General features: G+C 45.0%; 1 protein-coding gene across 2 annotated transcripts in view; it reads left to right on the top strand.

The window, feature by feature from the left end:
- Positions 1-25,102, top strand: part of LLGL1 (LLGL scribble cell polarity complex component 1) — a 542,661-nt gene that overhangs the window by 183,940 nt on the left and 333,619 nt on the right. Inside the window, exons 3-4 of one of the 2 annotated variants that reach the window (XM_086940821.1) lie at positions 11,392-11,473; positions 11,974-12,089. In XM_086940821.1, coding sequence (XP_086796947.1) covers positions 11,392-11,473; positions 11,974-12,089 — 198 coding nt within the window. Of the gene's footprint in view, positions 1-11,391; positions 11,474-11,973; positions 12,105-25,102 lie in introns of both variants that reach the window. The other variant, XM_086940820.1, reaches the window with a different exon arrangement.

Genomic DNA, 25,102 nt, shown 5'->3' with positions numbered 1-25,102 from the left:
ATGAAAGCAGGAAAATAGATGTAGTGGGTAAAAAGGTTAGCAGTACTGTTTTCAGACTATTGGAGAATTGCTATCTCCTGTGGGCTCCTCTCCTGCTACGATGGAGCGCATTGGGATGAGAAGGAGAGGCTCCTCCGAATCATCCCAGAATAATCTAAAAGGAGAGCCTTTGAAATTATCTCAAAGTGAATTAATTGTCAACCCATCAATCCGGTGCGCCCTGGATGCAGCTGACACCTCTGCCAGGAGAATTAACATTAGCGTGTTAATTAGATGCCAAGCTTGGCTTAAAATTTCACGGTTTAAGCCAGAGCTGCAACAAAACATACTTGCACTTCCATTTGATGGAGAATATCTTTTTGGTCCACAAGTAGACTCTCTACTTGAAAAGATCAAAAAGGACAACAAAACAGCTAAATCCAAGGGAGCGTTACAAACCTCAACACAAAGATATATTTTTTTCGTTCACCATATCGTAGAGCAGCAAAACCCTCCTGCGCAGACACCTCTGCATCTTTCCCACGGTCACAATCTCAAACATCACTGAAGGTATTTTATAGGGGATCCTATAAAGGGAATAACTACAGAGGATGAGGATGCCTTTCCCAAAGCCCCTGCCACCACCACAAACCCATGACCTGTCCACCCCCCCTCCCCCCAATCATACAACACCTGTTGGGGGATGACTTCAAACTTCCAAACAGTTGGTGTTAGATATTATCCAGCATGGTTATTGCCTGGAGCTCAAGTCAACAACTCCAAACTTTCCACCTCACAATCATAAACTCCCCATAGGTCATAAATATCTGATCAAACAGGAAATACAGACTCTCCTAGTAAAGGAAGCAATAGAACCTGTACCTATACAACATCAAGGCGCAGGGATATATTCATTATATTTTTAATACCCAAAAGGACAAGTCTCTAAAGCCAATCCTTGACTTGAAACCCCTAAACATGTTAATCTTGTACCACCATTTCCATATGATCACTCTGCTAGATGTCATCCCACTGCTTCAACAAGGTAACTTTATGGCCGCATTTGACCTTGAGGGCGCCTATTTTCACATACCAATTCACACAGCACATCCCAAATATAGCAGGTTTGCATTTCAAGGTCAGCACTTTCAATTCAAAGTGCTTTCATTTGGGATAACTGCAGCTTGAAGGGAATTCACAAAATATCTAGCAGTAGTAGCAGCTCACCTAAGAAGGCAAAACATACAGGTTTTCCCTATTTAGACGACTGACTGATAAAAAGCAAAGACTTTCAGTTATTTTCAACATATTCAAACAACAATAAACGTTCTTCATAAACTAGGTTACACAGTCCGATCTTACCTGCAACCCTTACAAATGCAGCCGTACATAGGAGCTATCCTCAAATCACAAATAGGAATAGCTTACCCAAATACAGCAAGCATTCAATCCTTCAAAACACTCATCCTGCTGTTTCAGCCAAACAAACAGCTACCAGTTAGAACTGTTATGCATCTACTAGGAACTTTGGCATCATGCATAGCAATAATAACACATGTCGGACTCCATATGCGACCTTTGCAACAATGTCTAGCCAATTAGTGGGATCAACAGAGGGTCAGCTAGAGGATCTAGTGTTAATCAGTCGTCAGGCTTGCCACCCTGCAGTGGTGGAATTACCTCAATCTCCTAAAGGGACGGCCGTTTGTAGACCCAGTTCCACAGAGTACCATAACAAACACAATACTTACTGACTAGGGAGCACATCCACAGGAATTAACTATTAAGGGGCATGGGCACCCATTCAAACTCTTCTCCACATCAGTCACCTAGTTCCTCCTTCACCTCATAGGCAAGGGGTTTTAATCAAGACCGACAACTTGACTACCATGTATTATCTTCACAAATGGGGGCACCAAATCGCATCAACTATCTCATCTAGCCCGCAACATTTTGGCCATATGCTCTCCAGCACAACATTCACCTTTTAGTGAAGTACCTACCGGGAGTGGACAACCAATTTGTAGATCTCAGCAGGAGACAACAATAAGTTCACGAGTGGGAGATAAACTAATGTGTACTATTACCAGTCTTCCAACAATGGAGCCACCCACACATAGGCCTATTTGCAACTGCAGAAAACGCAAAATGCCTAAACTTCGCATCCAGGTTCCAACACCCTCAATTCAAGGGCAATTCATGAAGGATAAGTTGGTCCGGGATATTTGCATACGATTTTCCACCTCTCCCACTGCTTCATTTGTGGTTCACGAACTTAGACAGTCATCTCTAACCCTCATCCTGGTTGCTCCCACATGGCCCAGACAGCCATGCTTCACCACACTACTAGAGCTATCAGTAGTCCCACATCCGGTACTTCCCAACGGGCAGGACCTTCTAACTTAAAACCAGGGAGCGGTAAGACTTCCAAATCCCAGGTCGCTCAGTCTTGCAATCTGGCTCCTGAGGTTTTAGAATTCGGATACTTCAACTTACCTCAACCATGTATGGATATTCTAAAAGAATCCAGAAGACCTACAACTAGAGCCTGCTACGCATCAAAGTGGAAATGTTTTGTCCACTATTGTCATTCAAAGAATAGTAACCCATTAAAAGTATTACCTCCAGGATATTGTTTGTTACCTGTTACATTTACAAACTTCAGGGTTGGCTTTCACTTCCATACAAATACATCTCACAGCTGTTGCTGCATATCTACAAAATAGAGAGCACACCTCTATATTGAGCATTCCAGTAATCAAGGCTTTTCTACAGGGTCTCAAAAGAGTTGTACTGCCTACAGTCGTAACGACTCCAGCTTGGAATCTTAACTTTGTTTTAACTAGGTTATGGGTCCCCCTTTTGAACGTCTACATAAATGCCCCCTCCAGTACCTCTCATGGAAGGTTGCATTGTTGCTCATTGCAATCACTTCACTCAGAAGTGTTAGGGAGCTTCAGGCATTAACCTGTTTGCAGCTGGGGTAATTTCCCCGCTGTGCTGGGGGGCGGGGGGCGCGAACAGCGCCCCTGTGCTCATGAGGCACAATGCTCGTGAGCTCATGACGAGCTGAGCTCGTCATGACCACACCCGTTCCCGTGGAACGTTCAGCACAGCAGGGGAATTATCCCCGCGTGTGAGCGTTCCACAGCTCATGACGAGCACCGTGCCTCATGACGAGCTGAGCTCGTCATGAGCGCGGATGGGGTTAACTCCAGAAGAACCATTCCTTCAGCTTCAAAAGGATAAAGTTGCACTACGTATCAACCCAAAATTCCTTCCGAAGTGGATTTCCTAGTTTCACCTCAACCAGTCTATTTAGTTGCCTGTATTCTTGCCTCAACCAGATTCAAGTTGCGGAAAGGACATAACACACTAGATGTAAAAACTGGAACTAATGTACAATATTGCTAGAATTCAGTCATTCTCAAAAATACAACTTTTTCTAGGCCGGGGTGTGGGGGGCAGGGGGCCCTGGCAAAATGTATTCTCTTGTGTTACTAAGTATCGTAAGCTGTGAATGGTGGTCTGGCAAACGAAGCAACCTGGAGTGCCGGTGTAGAATTCAAGACTCAGTGGAAGGGGATCGTGTAGTGTCTGGGAGCAAAGTGAATGGCTATTCCTTCATGGTGTCAGGTTGTCGTCCGTGGCATCTTCACCCAGCGACGTCAACAGCTAGTAACATTTCTCTACTATCATATATTTACTCAAACTTCTACTGACCTCTATTTGGGGGGGGGGGGGCTTTACTCTTTGCTTGCAACTATTGCAATGTTACTGTGCTGTAATGCTGTGGAAGAAGCTTATGGAGATGTGATTACCCTTCCTTGGTGGAAGAAGAGTGAGGTTAAGGAGTCGTGAAACTACTCTAAAGTGCACAATGTCCCCACGTGGGTTGGAGAGGCAAGCCTGTACAGTTAAAGTCTCAAAAAACATGCAGCCAATACGTCATCAACGATGGACAGTCCCATAGCTTGTGATATTTTTTGGGCCATTTAACCTTTTTGTTTGGCTTTCTAAGTATCCCTCTGAAACTTACATTTTTCGACTGTAACTGGTAGATCCCAAGAAATCTGTATTAGTGGCTTCTAGTGATCTCCTACTCCAATTGCAAGGCACCGGGGATCGAGTTAGCTGCAGATACCATGTGTTGACTGGGTCTTGTAGAATCCAAAATAAAATTGCCTTTACCAAACTTTAACGCAACTCTATTTGAATTGGATTTCTGCTACAAGAATAGTCTATTTTCAATAGATGCTTGGAGGGAGTCTCCCCGGGTAGACTTTGAAGGTGTTACCTGCGTCATTAGACTTTCAGCACTCTGGACATCCTTGTGGATGCCCTTGGTGCTGAACTTGTAATGTCAGAAAGTATCTCTTAAACAGGTGAAGCTAGAGGCTGGATTGCCATATTCATTCTCATTTTTGCTGTTTTTATAATTTCAACATGTTGAATATTCCTCGTTTTAAAATAAGGACTGTGACTGGCCTTTCCTATTTGTTTCATAATTGTCTTACTCCACCTTCACGTCACATCACCTACTTTGAACTAGGCCTTCTCTGCTCAACCATTGTTTCTTGCCCAGCATGATTTGAAAATAACTTAACCAGCCAGATTTTCAGCACCCTTGGTTATCAGGCAAGCCTAACCCACACCTCCCAGTTGCGTATTCATTCTTGTATGGGATACAGCATGCTAGTAGGCCTTTTGTTATATTGCTCCTCTTTTGTCTGACTGATCGGGTGTTTGTAATGTGAGTGGTCATGTGACCTGGCCTCTCAGGGCAGCCTCTGTGACGTCATGAGTGGAATGCTGACGCTGGTGTGGATGGGTTCTCATAAGAAGCCAGGGAGAGTAGGTGTGAGGAGCTCGAGGAAGGAGGATGACTCAGCTGACTGGTCTGTCGGGAGCCCCTGTAGAGACTTTCACACAAAAGTGAATCTCCACCCTGGGCTCTCATAGGGTTAACCTGAGAGGGGCTGTATGCTCCAGGGGTCATGCCCATCCACATAAGCCAACTCCTCAGGTTAGTAAATCACCAGTGGTGAAAGGGGGCCCCTGGTCACCTTGGCGTCTAGGTGGGCCCCTGGTCACCTTGGCGTCTAGGTGGGCCCCTGGTCACCTTGGCGTCTAGGTGGGTCCCCTGTCACCTCGGGGTCTAGGTGGGTCCCCTGTCACCTCGGAGTCTAGGTGGGTCCCCTGTCACCTCGGGGTCTAGGTGGGTCCCCTGTCACTTTGGCGTCTAGGTGGGCCCCCAGGATCCCAATAGGTGAAACTGTTTTAGGAGCGGTCTTTGCTGATGGAGGTTAGCTGAATGAGGAGTCGGTGGTCACTGAGTGTCCCCAGGAGAGAGGACGGAGTTACCCAACACCATTATGGTTTGAGGATGTAAGGTTTTCTGACCCAGAGGAGGGCTGTGATGGAGAGTACCTAGAAGCTTTGAGCTTGAGACTGGTCTACCATCCTCTGCAAGCTGCATGGCACAAGAGGTGCATGGAACAGGTAAGGATTCAAAAGCTGGTGGGGTCCTATGCTCCACTCACTGTGTCTTATAGAGCGTTAATGTCAAGAACACACTTGTTCTTAGAAGTGCTTAAGAGATATAAGGGACTTTAACCCTATGTGGTCTAAGTGTGATTCTTATCTCGCTGGGATTCAGTGATGAATTAAAGGTTCTGTTACTTTAGTGTGGCTCTCCTGGGGCCTCTGCATCAACCGGACTCTAAGGAGGGATACATTCTGTACCAGTACCAAGGGGTTAATGATGATCGCGCTCCCAGAATAGCATTAAGACAGAAGTTGTTCAGGTAAGTTCCCATGTGGTTAGTAAACCCCACAATATTCCACTTGGAGGCCGATGACTGCAGACCCACTGCCATTGAGAAGCTGCCACGGGTGTGTGGAAGCACAAAGCACTTCAAGGCAGTGGAGCGCACCATCGCTGGAGGGCAGGTCAAGAATGCGCCTCTCCACCAAGGTCCGCCATGTCTAAAGAAGGAACAATCAACATGGGCAAGGCATGCGCTACCTGCAGCTGAGAACACGTTGTAGTTGCCAGTGAGGTTCCTCTTCCGAGCGTGTAGTATGCCGAGATGGATGGTAAATAAACTGAATCTTATACAAACGAATGGAAGGAGATTGTTCGTGTGTCAATGCACTATATGACGAGTTACCGGATTTTGTTGAAGTGTAGTGCCTCCTATTCGTATGTACAGAGGAAGTGGAGGCACTTTAAAATCTAGGTGAATATCCTTACTAACTAAACGTATGCTCCTACCCCAATAAAGGGCTAGGTGGGATTCAGAAGGCGCGGCTCTAGGCTCATGGTGGCCCTGGGCAGGGAGCGTAGGTAGGGGGCCCCGGAGGAGGGGGTTCGGGCGAGGCGGAGCACGGATGCCAGTGAAGAGGGGTGGGGTTCAGGGTTTTTGGAAGTGAAACAGACCCGGAGTCCACCAAATCCCTGCCAGGGGCCACCACGCAAATATGTATCCATCCTCAGAGGATTATATTAAGGATATATATTGGCGTGGTGGCCCTGTGCAGGTGCACAGCTTGCACATGCCTAAGGCCGCCCCTGGATTCAGACATGCTGGCACTTAGAGGGCAAGAACTCTGAGGGACTCGGGTGGCTGATCCCTGCCTTGACGGGAAAGTGAACACCCCTCTGCAGTTTGCTATATATAGCGCCAACACTAGAGTATGGACGAAGTGGACATTCTGTCGAATCACACGTGGTAATTCTGGGGCTGGAAACGGTGTGTTACACATAGTGTTAAATAGTATGAACATAAAGACCGAGCATGTCTCAGGTCTGTTATTAAGGTGTACGTTACACATTAAAAATGCAAGTTAATATCTGCGCTGTTGGCTTGTTAGATCGCTGCATTTCGAGGACTGCATTTTTTTCTCCTATTCGCTTTTGACCCGCTGTGGGTGTCTTTGTCCTGTTTCTGAATGAGGCTGTGCAGCGGGAGGGTTAGTTCTGGCTTGATACACTTCTTGAAATGCTTAGGACCGGAAATTAGTCCTCGGGCCGCTGAGTCAGCCTGGGGTTCGTGTGGAGTGATGAGCCGTGATGGAGCCGCGGCGTGTTGTCCTGAGCAGCGGGGGTGCGGGGGCCCGCTCCTTGCTGCAGGCAAGAGAGCCCAGATGTGTTGAGAATGAAACCGAGTGTGCGAGGTGGGGCGGAATGAAAGTTTTGACATGTGTGTGGGCTCCTTTCCCGTTTCTTTAAAGATCTCTTTCCTGCCCCTGTGCCCCTCCTTCTACTCAAATTAGTTTGCTTGCATTACTTACTCTTGAGTTGTGTTTTCTTATCACAAAGCTATTCATTTCGTACCTCTGGCAAATAGTTCCCCCCCCCCCCCCCCCCCAATAAAAATCCCCATATTTGAACCTGTCATTCATGCCATTGTGCGTGCCAGATTTGTAGAGAAAGGTCACTACACCACAAGGCTTCTCTGCACTTTATTACATATATATTCAATGCCTGGAGCAAGCCTGGTGGGGATTGGGTTTCGCACTCTGAAATTCCTGAGTTTGTGATTGGCCTAACAAGAGGGCAGCAAGCATCCTGTGTCGTCGTTGGAGTCAAGCCTGCGGACTTTATCATTGTGCATCTGTATTTTTAATTTGTGCTGCTCGTATTTCGAAATTTCTCTAGAATAAACCAGGAAAGAAGGCAGCAAACTACAGGTTGGTTTGAATTTCAGAGCGTGCACTGATAGACCAAAGTTCCCCCGGACCTCATAATGTCTAATTAGGCAGATTTTAGCCCAAGGAAAGGAAACCTTCAAATATCTATAGAAATTAAAGAAAATGGTTTAATGGTCAATAAGACTAAAAGGGGCAATGATTGTTTTCTACATGACACTGTACAAAATTACAAACTAAATTCGACGCTTTGTGTAAAAGTAAAACCACAGTAAGTCAAATGAATAACTACTTTTTATTACACACAATGTGTGCAAATGATGCATGCAAACTGCAGTTGCCAGTTTCAACATATGCACTAAAATACCATGTTTCTAATCCTGTGTCACACCAGTGTCGCCTTTGTTGGACTCACTTCACCCAAGTAGAATATCTTGATGAATGATCTGCAGAACGAAAGCACAGGGCTGAATAGATAGTGGTTTGAAATTGGAGGGACTTGTAACTCCAACAGTGGCGTATGATTGTTCTGGAGAGCGGTAAGTACTACATCACAGGGCACAATCTGCTTATTTATACCCGAGGCCAAGGATGGAAAAGGTGTGTGGTCTACAATGTGTTACTTGAAGGTATTCATTATGGAAAAGGCGAGTAATTGAATGTGCATACAAACTGAAAGTCTGCCACCACCTTGCAGGGACCAAGGATTGGATGGGCATGAACGTTCCACTACTTTACCCACCTCAAGTCCGACTTTGGACTTCCTCCTCCTCCACAGAATAGCTAACTATTGGGTGGCCATGGTGCCTGAATCCACCTAGCATCGAGTGCGTATGTGTGCGTGTGAGACAGAATGTGATGGTGCCACGGAAGGAGTACTCCTGCAAGGCCTCAGTCCAGAATCCATGGGTCCAGTGTCCACCAGCTCTGTCTTTCTGCAGTGGACGGTGGTCCCTCATTCACGGATTCCATTTCACGCATCTACCTATGAATAATCTCGTTTCCTTTTATCATTAGTTCATGTGCAACAGTTGCATATTTTGCGCTCTGAATACTCCATTTGATAATATAATATTTCTCTTGTAAAACATAAATGTATTAATAATTTCTTACCAAAATCAGTTATTACTGACTTTAGCACTTGTCATTTTAGTAAAAGCACAAAAGCATTGTTCTCCCCACCAACACTCACAGAACAGTCACCCAAGCCCTCCTCAGCAGCAATCGGGATCACAGCAGCGCTCTTTATGCACTGGAATCAACGCTCAACTGACCATAAGGCTCCAGACTTTATAAACCTAAACAGCCAGGCTCACCTTTCACCTCCCATTCCGCACTCACATCACCTCTAATCACAAAGAGTTCTACTGGCCCCAAATCCACAAACTCTCTCTTCAAACTCCTCGTGCACATACAAAGCCTTGCCCAATGTTGGTTCTTATGTAAAGCGCTCTGACACCTTCGGGTAAAGTTTGCGCTATATAAAATCGCATAAATAAAATAAACCTACCTCAACAACTGGCTGAAGTTCCACTAGCCTACCATACATCTCTGCTCAGCCGGACTCCTGCTCTCACCCCCTTCTTACTCCCTCCACCCCGTCCCTGAATATGTAGAACCAGATGTGGTGGTTGTGCCTACTTCTGCTTCGCTCCTCAGGGCCTAGAACATCCTGTCCCTGCACATCCGAGCCCCCGCCTCAGTTCTTGAATTCCACAAGAAACTGAAAACCTATCTCTTCACCTAGACACAGCCCTGGCTTGGCCCATACAGCTACTCTGTCTGCACCAGGATACCCATTCAGGAGAGTGCACTATATGTTTATAGATCGCATAGCATTGCTTTGTAATCCAGAGCACTGGTTTAATTTTAAAATAGAAGCATACATATAAAAATAAAGGCCAAAGGAAATAAGGTTCTGTCTGGTTCAAACTGCAGTCTTTGAAATCCTTACTTCAGCCACTTGACCAGACTGTGTGATGCTGGCAGATCACGTCACTGTTATGCGCCACGTTTCAGATTAGCTCATTGGATGAAGTGACTCCATTCACAGAGAATACACTACGCAAAAAAGCCTTGTATGGTTCAAGCAACTATGAAGCTGCCAAAACCAAATTGGTAATCATGATTACTTTTACAGAGTGCACCACATACTGAATTGTCTTTTGGCGAGCTCGTACAAACATCAGTTGTGGGTGTATTGATAGGGGGTCTGCCTTAAAGGTGTCTTGTCATATTAAAAATACCTTTAACAACGGCCAATAAGATGCTTAATGAGGTCTGTTTGGGGCGGGCCGGTTTCAAATGAGAACGGGGGACCAGGAGAGAGTTGCATCTTGTATATACTTATGTACACATCACGCCTAAACAGTGATTATTATTTTTTTCTGTTACAACAATAAAAAATGTTTGGAAGCCGCTGAAGTCTTGGGTGGGGAAGCTTGCAGGCTGATTCCAGAAAGTGATGAGAACAATTTGAAACTGTCTGACGTTTCACATGGCCTCTAATATTTGTTGATGGAAACCTTTAATGCTAAATTTTCCAGCCAAGGCTGAGGCTAGTGCTTCAGAAAGGGAGTGTCTTGTTTTGGAAAATATTCCGTTTATGAACTTGAGACGAATTGGCCCAACTGCATAAAACCGCGAGTGGTCAGATATGCAAATTGGAAGTCCATGTAGTCGAGTGTTTATCCAGAAGTCTACTAATGTAGCAGTATCCCAGTAATCGATCACCATGTAAGCTGCTCTTAATAGGCACACATTCTTCTTTAGTTTCATATAGAGCCTTATGCTGTGTGTGTGTGGCCCCAGAATGATGCGAGCTGTGTGAAATGTGAGTCGTTATGGTGTGTCTCAAGCTTTGTGCTGTGGTATTTATGCCTTTAAGGTTATATTCGGTCCATTGCACAGCGTCACTGTTGAGCACTGAGCTCAGTTGTGGGTGAACCATGAATGTCCTTCTAAGAATGTTGAGTTGGCCACGAGTTAGCCATTTGTTCATAGAGATGGAGTATGACTGGGTGGGAAGCGTGTTGCCATTTGCTTACGTATCTGAGGTTGAGGCTGAGCTTGTTGCCTAGTGGTTTGAAACCATGGCATAGCCAGTTGAATTTGGTGGAGCCTACAAGAATGACTAGACCGATCCACACAGGAGCGATATGCTATGTGAAATGGTCAATCTAATGTGCTTCTGTAGTAAACTTTGGAATCTAGGCTTTTCAGAGCAACCTAATCTTCCACTAAATGTCACATCTTTGATGTTTTAGATGTTTTTGAGGTGTTCTCGTAAAATTATTAATCCTAACTGGTCTTGATTATAAAGTTTTATTTGAATGCCCTTATACACCTGTGGGGCTGAGGGAAACCACGGTTTAGAGAAAATCACCTGTGTTTACTCTATAGTACAAAAGAATAGAAGTGCAACATCTCTGTTAATTGTTTCCTGTAAATAACCCCCAGCCTTATAAATATGATAGGACTCAAATAAGCTGTCTTGGTTTCCATACCTCTTGGGCCCTGTGACCAATCTGACTTTACATGCAGCTTTGCGTATAGTTGAGGGCTGCAGCGTCTTAGGCACATTCGACAGTATGTTGCTGCACATGTTCTTGGAGTGCCAGGAATGTGAGCTTGTGGAAGATATGAGATGGAAGATGAACGTTTGGTTGGCAGGAGACGTGTGTTAACTTTCTCAAAAGGCTGTTCTTCCAGTACTTTGTCTCTGCAGTCTCTATTTTCTTTAACCACAATACTTCTCAGATATGGAACACCAGGAGTGGAGTTTACAGGTTTGCACAAGGAAACCGCAACAGTCACACAGATGCACTTCTTACCTGGACAGGTAGGCCACCCCCTTTTTTCCCACTAATTATTATGCCTCCTCCTTTTTTCAGTGTTGTCTGATGTGTTAACAGGTTGTTTTGGTATCTTTACTTTATTTTGAGACCTTGTTTGGATCATGTCATTTCACTATTTATTCTTGCACTTTGAACAGTCTTTTGAATTTGGCTTATTCTGGTTTTGATCTGAAGTCCAGCGGTCACCTGGGAAACTGCATGGCCATTGACTTGATCAGACTAAACAATTCAGATGCTGGGTTGAGAAGTGCTGCACTTTCAGGTGTACAGCAGATGCCTGTGCAAAGCAGGCAATCTATAGCCTACGTAGAATATATTTTGTTTTTTCCCCATCTTTTGGGGGGGGGGGGTGGCTAGTGGGGGACATAGAACAGAGGCAGAAACGTGTTAATGTTCTGTTCTGGTGATGTCTGTTAATTCTGTCATTAAATGGGTACCAAATTTCATAACGTTCCCATACTCTTATTGCTTTTATCTGTTTCAGGGGCAGCTTCTCTCCTTGCTGGATGATAACACTTTGCACCTATGGGAAATTTACCACCAAGATGGCATCTCCCACCTGCGGGAAACACACAGCTTCGTCCTTCCGGGAAGGCCAGGGTTCGACACCACTAAGTACTTCCCACCTCTTCTCCTTTCTGTTGTGTGCTTACATGGAATCTGGGCTATGGTGTTGGGACGGTGGGCACCGGAGGTTAGCGATTGAGACTTACAGAAGTGTTCAATCCGCTGAGAGCAATGTAAGCAGATAGGCGAATGTTGAAAGCTAAATCCACCTAATGTGATTGGGGAGCCTTGATGGAGGAGTTTGTCCTTCTGACTCTGTTTGCTAGCAAACCACGCTCCATTCCAGCTTAGATCCATGCAGGGATGGAAGATTAAAGCAGACCCAGCAAGATAGTCTGAGAACTGCAAGATTTTTACCCATAGAAGTGTATGTTAGGATACACCAGTAGCATGATCCTTCACCTACACATGTTGCCATTGTTTTAGCACGTGTAGTTTGTGGGACGAATGGTTAGATTAGTTTAAATAGAGGTGTTTTTGAAAATTTGCAAAGATTTTTTCCCTCGAACTTCACAAAATGAGAACTTTTAAAGTAAAATCCAAGTGATTATTTTATCACTGCAAACATTTGTTAATTTTTGCAGCTACTATGGGTGTACGAAATTCGCATAATTTCTTTATACGTAATTGTGTGAAATTATGGGTAAATTACGTAAAATGCAAACCTGGCATTTAAGGGCTATAGTATTGCATTCAATGTATCCTTTCTTCCTTTTTTTGATGCAAAGACACATTTTTCGTTTAAAAAATAATAGGAAAAATGCAGGCACTGCTTTTGTGTTCTGGTTCTTCATGTTGTGCCTACGCTATAATTTTGCCACAAATGACTATGTAATTATGCCACATGGTGAATTGCATTACGTCAAATTCACAAAATTACGCCGGTGAAATTTCGCCCTGACCTACTAGCTTCACCCATCGATAAATCCATGTGTTATCAATTTTTGTTATGGATGGCATTGTTGGGTTTCTGTTTCTCTCATTCTTTCTGTAACTATTCTGCTCTGATAATTCTCATTAGTCCTGTGACCAATTACAGAACATAAACAGGGCTGCTTTTGGGAGTATACTTTTCGAAGACTCGTCTGTGTGATCTACTGCAGCACGTGTATTTTTTAGGTCACCTACATGACGAATGGGGGTAGAGAGAAATTGAGCCACAGATGGTGGTGAAGTATTGCATTACAATAATGGGAAATGTTTAAGTGGAAGAAACGGGGCAGATGATGAAGGAGCTGTGTTGGGTAAATATTTGGATTAAAAGATGAAATATAAATTGTTTCATGAGGCATGCGGTACAAATGTATTGAACTGAGCAGAAAAAGCCAAATGTTGTTTAGTGTATCAAAGGGTTGACGCTGTGAGAAAAATCTCCCCCCTGAAAGTTCCTGTATAAACTCCATTCGACTTCAGAGCCTGGACTGCCGTGTTCTTCATGCAAGTCGACCTCATAAGACTAATGGATTCCCTTTGAGCTGTAGTCGGACGGTGCTCTCAGTGACTATGCCCTAAATTTGAGTCTGGTTAGTACACTTGGTGAAGCAGCCTTGTAGGTGGGTGGCTATCCAACCTGGGAGACAGGGCTTGCATTAGGCAGAGGTTGGGCTCTTATGGAGGCCCAACACACTCTACCTGTGCTGCAGTAGTCACGTTCTATCTGACCAATTCTGTTGGGCTTGTGGGGCACGAAAGCTTTTAGTGTTGCCTCTACCCGTAAACCCAAGAACCAGGTAAAATTCACGCTCGCTGAATTCCCAAGTAACTGCTCTTAAGCTTTGATGGGATGCCTCATTTAAACAGTCAGTTGTTACTCTTGGAGAATTGTGTGGGGTTAGTGACTAGTTCAGGCAGCACAAGTATTACTTACAATTAGTATAACATGTTGGCAGTTTTATTTTTTTGAACGGATAGAAGTCTTTTATTATTATGTCTTAGTTATTTTAAGATACTTTACGACATTAGTGCTTGGCGTAAGCAGTTTGTGTACTTCACCTTACCTTTACAGCTTGTGGCTACTTCCAATGAAAATTAGGATTACAGCCACACTTGTATTTAAGATTTAGCCATGAGTAGTATCTGTGCATGGATTGAGTGTGTTTGCCTCCCTCTTTTAGCAGTTTATTTAATTGTTCACTATCTGTTGCAAGTGTTAACGGTCTCTGTGCGGGTGCTGAGGGAGGGGAGTGGTGCTTGGCCTACTGTAGTCCTGCAGCAGTGAACACAAAGCTGGCCATGAAGGGTCGGCCTTTAAGGTGGTCCAGTCCTTGGATCAGCGGCTTTGGATGGATTGCAGATGGTCACAGCAGTAACCGACTGATGCTTGCTGGCTTACTCCTGCAACAAGTGTGGGATTGTACTGTTTATACACAAGGTGCAGTGGCTCACAAGATAACACGTCACCACATGAGGTGGGGTGTTGGGTTGCAGTCACAGTTCAGTCTCTCATTGTCTACAAGTTTGTGGTGGAAATGTGCAAACATTGGGCTCGTGCCTGAAGTGTTGCTGTATTGGGAAGGTATAGTTGATCAGTTGTTTGGCATCAGTCTTTGTAATGGAGTTGCCTTGGATTAATTCCAATTTATCCGCGCAAAGGACCTCTCCGCTGTGCAGGCACACTGGATCTCGGACTCTAGTGAGCTCTGCAAGGCTGGTTTTGAGGACACAGTGTAGTCCATATCTCTCTTCATTCTCTCCGTTATGAACGAGGAGCATCGCCCCACTTCTGAAAGGCAGCAGACAAAAGAAATTAATATGACAATAAAACTTTTATTTTACACCTCCCACCGCGGAGTCTAGGACGGGGTGGGGCCATGTTGCAGCGGCACACAGCGGGGGGGGGGGGTGAAGTGGTGGGTACTGAAGTTGTGCAAGTAGGTTTGGCCAGCCTTCTTAGGGTGGCCAAACCAACATGTGCACTCTGATATCACCAGGCTGTTCCTTGGAGATATCAGCTGTGCTCAGGGGCCACAGGCTCCAAAGTCCCTGCTGGATCGTAAAACATGTTGGCTCCGCGCAATCCCAGTGCTTCTCTCGTGCTGGGAGTAATAGCATGAGGGCAGCGCTGGGATTGCGTGGAGAGCGCGGGAGCCTGTGCTCATGGGTGTTGCAGTGCCAGGAGCAGTGTGGCACAGAACCAGAAGATCAGGCCTGGTGCAATAAAAGCTAAAGGTACTTTTCGCCATGGTTTCAGTCTCTGGTCCTCGTTACGTCAGTGTGCATTTATCAACTAAAAGATGCACACTGGACAGGTGATGAGATCAGCTTATACCCTGTAATGGGAAAGGTTGGCAAAACCACCTGTTTTTCAGATTTGAAAATTCCATTCAAACTTTGGGAAGAATGAATCACAGTGCACTTGGTTTCAGTAAACCAAAGCTTTGTGGGATCTATTGTATGGTGAAACTGCATCCTGTTCTTTGTGTTGAAAAATGCCAGAGGAGGAGCAGGCTCCCCATGACTTTCTGGAAGGGGCGTGCACCGCTGCATTGCTTCAAGGCCACTGTCCTTATTCAGCTGTAGCTCTGGCCAGGTCACACTGACTAGCTGCAACTATCTTGACTTCAGCCCATTGCATTATAAGGTCCTTCATCTATTATGATAATTCAAGCTAGAAATCAAAGGAGCAGCACAGGGGAGCATGTGGTGACAACTGACCCCTATTACCACTAAATCAAGGCAGCACCGGTCAGCATTAAGGACCACACACAATGTCAAACCCTACATGAGTACCATACCTCATATGTTACCTATGCATGGTTACGAGGAAAATGAGCATGACCGACTATGCTGATTCAAAGCAAACACAAGGAGATGATGGACGGAGCACAGACACTTTTCAGACACTCACCCACAGTCCCAGATCTGTATTGAATCAATCATCGTTCTTTAGCTCACTTCGCCACCTCAGTTCAGACCCAGCTATATGCAAATCATTCTCAACCCTGTACCTCATGGGAACAGTCCAGTCCAGACCGGCCTGCCAAGCCAGGTCTTCCCTGAACCAGAAACAAGCTTCCTGGGACCGGTTTTGGGGTAAGACCCGTCATTAGCCTGGCTAGTGTGAATCCAGTGGCCAAATGAGCAACGGATGCTTGGTTAGCGCACAAACATTGTTAGTGCGTCCCTGTAGCTGGGCACACCTTTAGGTTCGTCACACAAAGGATGGATTCCGTTGTTTATGTTTATGATTATTTATTGTTGTTATGAGTTCAACAAGTTCATTTGTATTGCATTTCCATAAGGCGAATATTTCATTTCATATCCTTAATTAATTCCAATGCATGTTTGTAATGAAAAAACGAAAACGCTCCGATGCATTTCGGGCTTGGCCCTTTCTCAAGGAGCTCTGTTGGATAAAAATAACATCATTGATATACGCTGTAATGTAACGTTCATCACACAAGGTCAACAACTAAAGATAAAACATACAAACGTTGTCAATATATTTCAAATTGGTTCATGTATGGGATGTGTGGTGGTGATCAGAAAAAGTGCATAGTGACATTGCAACGTGTCGGACAACTGCGAGTTTAAGAAAACAAAAGATTAAGAAACATACCAAGTGTTTTCTATTCACGGCAAGGTTCGGGGCAGTCGCAGGCTTGCGCTGTTGGAAAAAACAGTGGAATTTGAGAATATGACATTGAGCGGTGGCTGGTCCGCAAAGAGACTCGGGTCAATCTCACGGCTTAACTTACTTGAGTGTGAAGCTCAAAGTTTCGAGAATCTCCTTTTGTGCGCTGGCTCGAATAGACGCTGGGCTGAACTGGGCATGGGTGTATTCCCGCGGTGATCGAGAATTTGAACCTGAAAAGAACCTGGAAGGTTTGTGGTGTCAGGAGATAGAAAGCGGACTGATGGAACTGGTGAGATTTGGCGGCCATCTTAACATGGGTTGAGTCATAGACGGTGGGAAACATGAGACTGGGTGTACGGGGTGAAAAAATGACGTATGTGAAAATTGAGAGGTATATGTGGATATGTGATGTGCCAAAATACATGAAGCATACAAGAATAACTGATACAAAGAAAAACTGATAGAAAACAAACCACACAATTTGCAATGCGTTTCTGTATCATACAGATTTCTACAGATGGCAACTAAGTTCAATGCGGTGATTGAGGCCGAATGGTTTCAAAGATTGTAACCGATACATCCAAGCTGTCTCTCGTTGTAATAAAGTTTTGCTATTGTCTCTGCCTTCACTTTTCACAACCAACTCTAATACCATGAATTTCAGCTGAGCGATGTTATGTCTCTGTTCATGGAAGTGCATGGCTATGCTGGATCGTTCATTTTTTGTCTGTATGTTAGATTTATGCTCATTGAGTCTTATCTTTATTTTTCTCTCGGTTTTCCCTATGTAGAACTTCCCACATGGGCACTTTAATAGGTAGATGAGGTTCGTAGAGTCACAAGTGGCATTGACGTTCACCTTGATGTTATGTCCCCTCATGGGGTGGGTGGCTTATGCTGCTCCCTCTTATGATGTTATTGCAACTGTTACAATTGTAACAGGGAAGTGTTCCGTTGTATGTCATCGGTTTAGTGGATTCCCTTGATAGAATCTCTTTAAGATTGGCTGCTCTGGTGTAGGCAAAAATTGGGGGATCTTGCTCTGGTGTAGGCAAAAATTGGGGGATCTTTAAACAAATCTTTGAATTCTGGCTCTGTGGCCAGTATGCGCCAGTGGTTCAAAATGATTTTTTTGTATTGGTTGCTTTGAGTGGAATATTGTGAAACCAAAACCATTCTGTTGTCTTCTTTTTTGGTGGCTCGGGTAAGAGCTTCAGTCCTTGAAATGGCATTTACTCTCTCTGTTGCCTTGATTATGACGTCTTGGGGGTACCCCCTATTTTGAAATCTAATGCCTGTTTCTTTCATGCGGGTGCAACAAGTTGTGGGATCTGGAGTTATTTGCTTGATCCCCTACATTTGACTGTATGGAAGATGTCTTTTAAGGGAGTTCTGGTGAAAACTCGTGTGGTGGAGGTTGTTGTTGCGGTCTGTGTCTTTTCTGAATAGATCAGTTACCAATCTTCCTTCTGTGAATTCAATGGAAACATCCAAGAAACTTATGATATGGTCACTGATGTGCCAGGTTAATTGGATCCTATTGTCTTTGGTGTTTAACTCGATGAGTGCAGCTTCCAATTCGGCCCTTGTGTTTTTCCATATGAAAAAAAGATCGTCTATGTAACGGACGAACATTTTGAGGTTGTCTGTCCAGTTTCTGTTGCCATAAATTAATGTATTTTCGAACTCAGCCATGTACATGTTAGCGTAGGTTGGCGCGGCGCAATTGTCCATGGACATGCCGGACAGTTGTTAATACCAATGTTGATCATGAGTAAAATAACTATCGTAGAGCGTGTAGATCATCAGTTCCATGAGGAAAGGTTGTAGGGGGGTAGGAATATCGCTGTTCAGAATTGCTTTTTCCACGGCATCAATCCCTCCGCCGTGTGGGATTGATGTGTATAGACTTCTCACATCAGCAGTGCATAGAATGAGGTCTTCCCCTTCTTCAATGTGTACTTCAGATAGTTTGGCCAGGAATTCAGTGGTGTCTTTTATGTAGCTTTTTTGGCTCTTTACCAGCGGCTGTAAATATTGGTCCAAGAATTTGCCCACCGTTTAGTGGATGGAACCTCTGGTGGAAACTATCGGTCTGAATGGTGGATCCACCATGTTTTTATGAATCTTTGGAAGCATTGTGATGGTTGGACTTCGAGGATGTTCTACCATCAGGTACTTTCTGGTCTTGTCATCAATGATTTCTTCATTTGTGGCTTTGAGGATGAGTTCCCTTAACTCATTCTTATATTCTAGAGTTGGATTGCTTTCAAGTGGCATATATGTTTCGCGGTCAGAAATGTGCTCCATTATCTTTGCTGTATACATACTGGTATTCACGATGACTATGGCGCCACCTTTATCTGCCTTGAGGCACTTGATTTGGTTGTTGTTGGCTATCTTTCTGAGGGTATCTTTATCTTTTTGAGTGATATTTGGTTGTATTTTTCTTTGGAAATTGATTTTGGCGATGTCTTGTTTCGAAAGTGTCTATGCTTTTGTGGCTACATGGTGGCATGTAAGTACTTTTTGGACGTAAGCCGAGCAGTTGATCAGGTTTCACCTCTGTGGTTGGTGTTAACACATTGCTGAAGAAATGTCTCAATCTCAATTTTCTGGTCAATTTGAATGTACTTATCTCCAATTCAAGAAAGTTGCTGGAATGAGTTGGGATGAAGGATATTCCTTTTTGTAAAAGTTTGACTTCATATGGTGACAGTGTGATATCTGAAATGTTGATAACTAGCGATTCTTCTTCTTGGTGGGTTTTTTTTAACTTCTTGTTTCGGTCTGGTTTGTATCCCTTTCTTTTGCCCCTCCGGAGTCTTCTGTTTCCTCCGGGCCTTCCCCTAAAAAAGGCTCCTGGGTAGGGATACTATTTATGGTTGAGTCTGTGCTAGAACTAGCTTCCTGGGTGTTTCTTGGTGTGGTTGAGCTGAAAGTGGTTCGTTTTGGTGGGCGGTTGGATGTCTTACTGCCTGAAGATGAGGTATCCGTTTGTTGGCTGTATGGCTTGTTGTGACGTCATTGAGCGTATATATCCGCCCAGGTGTAAACCTCACCTAATTTGTAATCTAAAGTGTTCCTTTCATTAATGTCTTTGGTATGTTTGTCAAGTTTTAATTTGATCTCTTCCAGAGTTTTGGTTAACTCCTCTGGTGAAATGGATTGTTCCAACTCTTTTTCAATTTCAATTATTTCTTTAGATAGGTCAGTGAGTATGCCAGAAAGCTCTTCCACAATTAGTAAGATTAAATCTAGACTGCATTTGTGCACCAAGCCACCTCTTTGTTTGTACAAATGAGCAACGGACCCACGTCTGGGCATACCCTGTCAACTTGGGGCGAACAAAGCAAGCACAAGGAGATGATGGACGGAGCGCGGAAACTTATCAAACCCTCCCCTCCAGTCACAGATCTGGGTTGAATCCATCATCTTTCTTTAGCTCACTTAGCCACCTCAGTTTAGACCCAGCTATATGCAAATCAGTCTTGACCCTGTGCCCTAACTGCCAAGCCAGGTCTTCCCTGAACCAGGAACAAGCATCCTGGGACTGGTTTCGGGGTAACTTTGCCCAATCTTTTCATATGATTTAAGGGTTGGGTTACTTCTGTCTTTTTTTTTATATATATATATATATAACATGGTTGCACAGTGGTAGTTGTAATGTTTGCTTGATTTGACTCAACTGGTCTAGCAGGTTTGCTAAGAGGAAAGCTGAGAACAAGATACTTGATAGTCACATGCACGGAACCATCTGGCAACCTTAAATGTGATTGGTTAGTCCTAAAGGTATATTGGCATTGAAGTACATTTCTAAGTGTATTAGACAAGGAGGCCAAGGATAGAATGGGCATGCAGACTCCACTGCGTTGTTACCTATTGGTGTTCATTCCAAAGAGTGAGGAATGAATGGACAAAGATTGAATTATTTCATCACCCGGTTAAAGTTGTGTCTCCATGGGTAAGTCGAGGATTGAATGGGCATTGGCACACTACTACCTTTCCATCTCATTCATTCCTCCATCCTGCCCATCTGATTGCCTTCTGTGTGCGAATGTTTGTTGGTGTAGGTGCCTGGTTATCTTTATGTTGGTCTATGTTTGGGTGACTGCATCTGTGGTGGTTTCTGTGGAAGACTGTTTGTATATCAGGTGGTGTGTGTGCATGCATGCCAATGTCTGGTTGTTCTGTGGGTGGGTGAATGCATATACAGTCACGTGGTATGGGTGCATTTCTCATTTGGCCTGGGTAGGGGTGCGTGCACTGTGATCTGTACATTCATTTGTCTGAAGGTGTGTTGTATGGTACCCATTTAATGTGGCACTAACTGGTGCTATGTTTGCCCATGTGGATTATTGCATGGATATTGTCTGTGCTATACAAAAGCCAAACTGTTTGCCTTTGCCAATCCTCAATCCCAGCTGCGTCCAGTTCAAACTCTGAGGTTTTGAGGACCCTCTGCCTTCACTGCTCTTTGATTCGTGGTTATCAGTCGCTCACTCCAGCACGCCGAGCAGCCATCGCTCCATCCATTTTATTGTGCTAGTTCACATATATAAGGATGTTATGCCTTCCTTTTCAATTTTTCTTCACATCCTAACGTAGAAATCTTGCTGTGTGCCATATTGAAAGGAAAAAATAAATCCCCACGTGTTATTGAAAAGCACACTGGGGTGACGTAAACCCCTCGTAGCCCTGGGCCTCGGTGGCAACTGGGCACAGCCGACAGCCACTCTCCAGTCTTTACAGAAGATTGCTCGTTACTTTCAGAAGGATGCCACTCCACATGCAGGTGAATGGACAGTTTGGACTAACTTGTCGAACAGTGGCGTTCCTCTGAGCTAGAATGACTTTGTCTCACACTGGGTACTTGTTATTGGCTTCCTTCGTGGCACATATTACTTTTCCCTCCCACGTGCCTTCCAATGTTCTTTTCGTGAGACTTTTTGTCCTTCCAAACATTTGGTTCGAATAAATGTGAGGATGCCGCTGCCGCGTTTCCTCCAGTGTTTTCGTTCGTGATCGACCCATTCCCAGCACCACCCCTCCCTTCCCCTCCGGTTCTTTTAGTTTCCTTCATCGCTTGAATATGTAGGTCTTGTGTGGAAAGGCCTGGGTGGCTGCCAGTTGCCATGGCGATAGCCTTTGATGTCCCGCTATTCCTTGTCATCCGTGTTTCGAAGTGGCGGGAACGCAGGATGCTTTCAGGGTCTCCTCAGCGATGAAAGGTCACGCCGCGGGCAGGTGTTCTCGTGCGTGGCCACGTTGCGTCTGTGCGGCCACGTTCACGGAGTTGGAGCGGCGTCACGTCGTTCCCTCGCACACAGTCTGCAGCTCGAGGCCCAGCTGTGCCTGTCTTCTGACATCGGAATTGATTTATCGTCTGATGTGCCATCGGACCTCTGTGTGCAGAATCTGAAAGTCCGCTTTGTGCTAATGAAATGGTCGCTTGTTTGACAAAGCAGATGTCTTGGAGCGACCGGGACCATGGCATGTGATCTCGAAGGGCCTTGGTCTTGCCAATGCTTGTTTCTGTTTTCATCAGTGTTTACCGCTTGAGTAGTCTCTGCTTCACCTGGATGCATTTTTTTGCCAGTGCATTCTTTCTTTAAATCTCGGTGTCCTTTAGTCTTGTTTTGAGTTATGTCTGATCTCATGTTAGTTGGTGCACCCACTCTCTCCCATACGTGACGTCATTCGAACCATTGTGTATAGGTAGAAAGGATATCCTAAGGAAGCGGACCTCACCAGCCTTGCGAAAACAATAGGTCTGTGGGTGAACGAAATCTGACTTTTCTAGTCTATCAAGCAGCAAGAAGGCATGCTACAAATCAAAGTGTTAGACTTTGTGACACCAATTGATAGTTAGTTTGTGTGTGACACTCTGTGCTTATTCCTGTTTGTCAATTTAATCTACAATTGTTGTTGAATCCTTGATAATTGTTTATGTGCTGGCGGGTAGCTCCCTCTGACCTAAGGGAGTTTAACTTAAACACAAACTGTAAACACTGTTAGAGACTTTGTGACACAACAGCTCTGGTAAGTCTGTTATTTTCCTGAAAGGCCAATTCCCCGTAAATGAACACCCTCATGGGCCTGGAGGTGTTGGAGCCACTGGCCTGCAGTGTCCCGATCAGCTGACTCAGTCCTGTCAAGTATCACGCAACAGCCGTGACTTAACGCATTTCAGTGTGGTGATCCGCATCACCGCACTGAAATGCATTTTCACGCATTTTAATGCCTGCCACTCACTGTCTCAATCACTTACCAGCGCTGAACAGGCTGCTAGCGTGCGCGTCTGTGACAACCTGTGCGCCGGCGGTGGGTTCTGCAGCTCTGCACTGCTGTTTAATGCCTCAATGTAAACTTGTTTTAGCCCTGCTGGCTCCATTCATTGAAACCCCCGCCTGGCGTAGATGTCACGTCACTGACTCACTGCCCAATAGTACGGAGACCCGGGCAGTGGTTATGTCGTGGCTGTGACCTCACTTCCTAGTCTGGAAGGACGTGAGGTCGGATATTCAAGAAGCCTTGGGGAGTGGTGTGCTGTCCGCGTCCTGCAGCATTATACTCAGTGCGCTACCAGTGCCTGCGCATATTTACTGGGGGAGTGGACGGCAGAGCATCACTCAGCATCATGGCCCGTCTGAGTCGAGGCGGGCGCTCAGCGGGGAGCTGTGCTGCGACCGGTGATGGGACCGAACTCGCGCTCAGACAGGGCCAGAGCAGATTAGAGAACGTGTATAGAGGCGGACTGTGTCTTGACAGTACAGGCGAGAAGATATGCCGTAAGTCTGTTTTAAAAATGACAAACGGTTTCTCTTTGCTACACATGCAGTTGTTTGACTTGTGAAAGTAATTTTATTGTGTAGCTGCGCCGGTGCGCCAGTCCCCAGGACCGTTCACTTTACTGGTATGACATTTTGAAACCGCGATGTGTCTCACACAGCCTCTCCTGAGGCTTGCCCAGCAATCATGCCGTCTTGACACTGCTAAGTACGGTGGCTGGAGTCCGCCCGTAAGCTGACTAATTCATGGTATCCGTACGAGGCAGCTGAGCACTCTGAAATTTCACCTGATGGTGGGTTACTACTTTAGTTAAGGGACGCAAATATATATTGAAAAGAAGCGGCGATGAAGGGGGGGTCCCCTGGAAAAATTCTGCATAGCACTGTATAGGAAGAGGAGACCGACGATACAGGGCATACTTCACTCTGGTTGTAAATAAATGAGTGAACTCATTCTTTTGCGGGTCCTGCCTTTAAAATGACTCTATTGGGACAGATTTACAGAACAAGGAGTACATAGAACGTGGGCACTGGTGGAAGAGGGTGCAGTTAGGCTACACGTAGTTGAGTGAAGATAGGAAGGAAAGGTTAAAGACTGATTTTGGGGGGCTCCAGTGGCACTCAAGTTAGTGCAGTCAATTACAGGGACCTGTTTTCATCCGGTCTTTGGTGCCCTCTGGGCAATTGTTCCCAAACTATCTGCATCACTTGACCAAATGGGCCATATCCAGTTTTCACTCAAGAATCCATTATCATTTTTGCAGTACACATTTTATTTAAACGTGGATGTTCAGTGCCACTCCACTCATTGCCTCTCCACTTAGTGCCCCGCCCTGCAACGCCACTCGTAATTGTATTTATATAGCGCTTACTACCCCTGACTAGGCATTGAAGAGCTTGGCTTCATGTCACTTCACTCCTCTCGGTGCCATTCAACTCCGTGCCACTCCACGCCGCACAATGTCACTTCACTCTTCACAATCTAACTTCACTGCACTCAATTATAATTATATTTAAATAGCGCTTACTACATCTGACAAGGCGTTTAAGAGCTTTACTGCATGCTACAACACTTCTGTCAATCCCACTCAACTCAGTGCCACTCCACACCAGTGCTTAAATGCCTATTCTAGGTGCCGAACACAATAAGAATGGTTTGGGCAGCAGGTATTAGTCTTTTAACCCCTTCGATGCTGATGACGAGCTCAGCTCGTCATCAGCCACGGTGGTCGTGTGCTGATGACGAGCTGAGCTCGTCATGAATATATGGAAACAAGAGTTTTCCAGCACAGGGGAAAAATGACCACAGCAGCCAAGGTGTTAATGTATATTGAATTAATAAATAACTGTTGTGCTCAATTCTGCATTAGACAGCGCCACCATGTGCCGGTGTTGATAACTAAGTGCTGGTGCCAAGCACCTGAACACACCGGCTCAAATTAAGCACTGCTGCACACCATACGATGCCTCTTCACTCCACACAATGCCATCCCACTTCAACAAAGCTAGTACATCTCTGATGCTTGTTTGGTTTGGCTGGAGAGTATGCAGCATAGTTCTCTGCGCCAACCTGTTGCAAAACAAATTTGTGATTGAGATTTATTGTGTATAAATTAAGAAATCTGCAAGGCAGCACATGCAGGTTTGCTGCACAGAATTCCAAACCTGTCCTACAGGAG

This window comes from Lissotriton vulgaris, chromosome 10 (assembly GCF_964263255.1).
Source record: "Lissotriton vulgaris chromosome 10, aLisVul1.2, whole genome shotgun sequence".
NCBI lineage: Eukaryota > Metazoa > Chordata > Amphibia > Caudata > Salamandridae > Lissotriton > Lissotriton vulgaris.
Note: the sequence above shows the minus strand (reverse complement) of the source record. Positions and strands in the feature narration are given on the sequence as shown.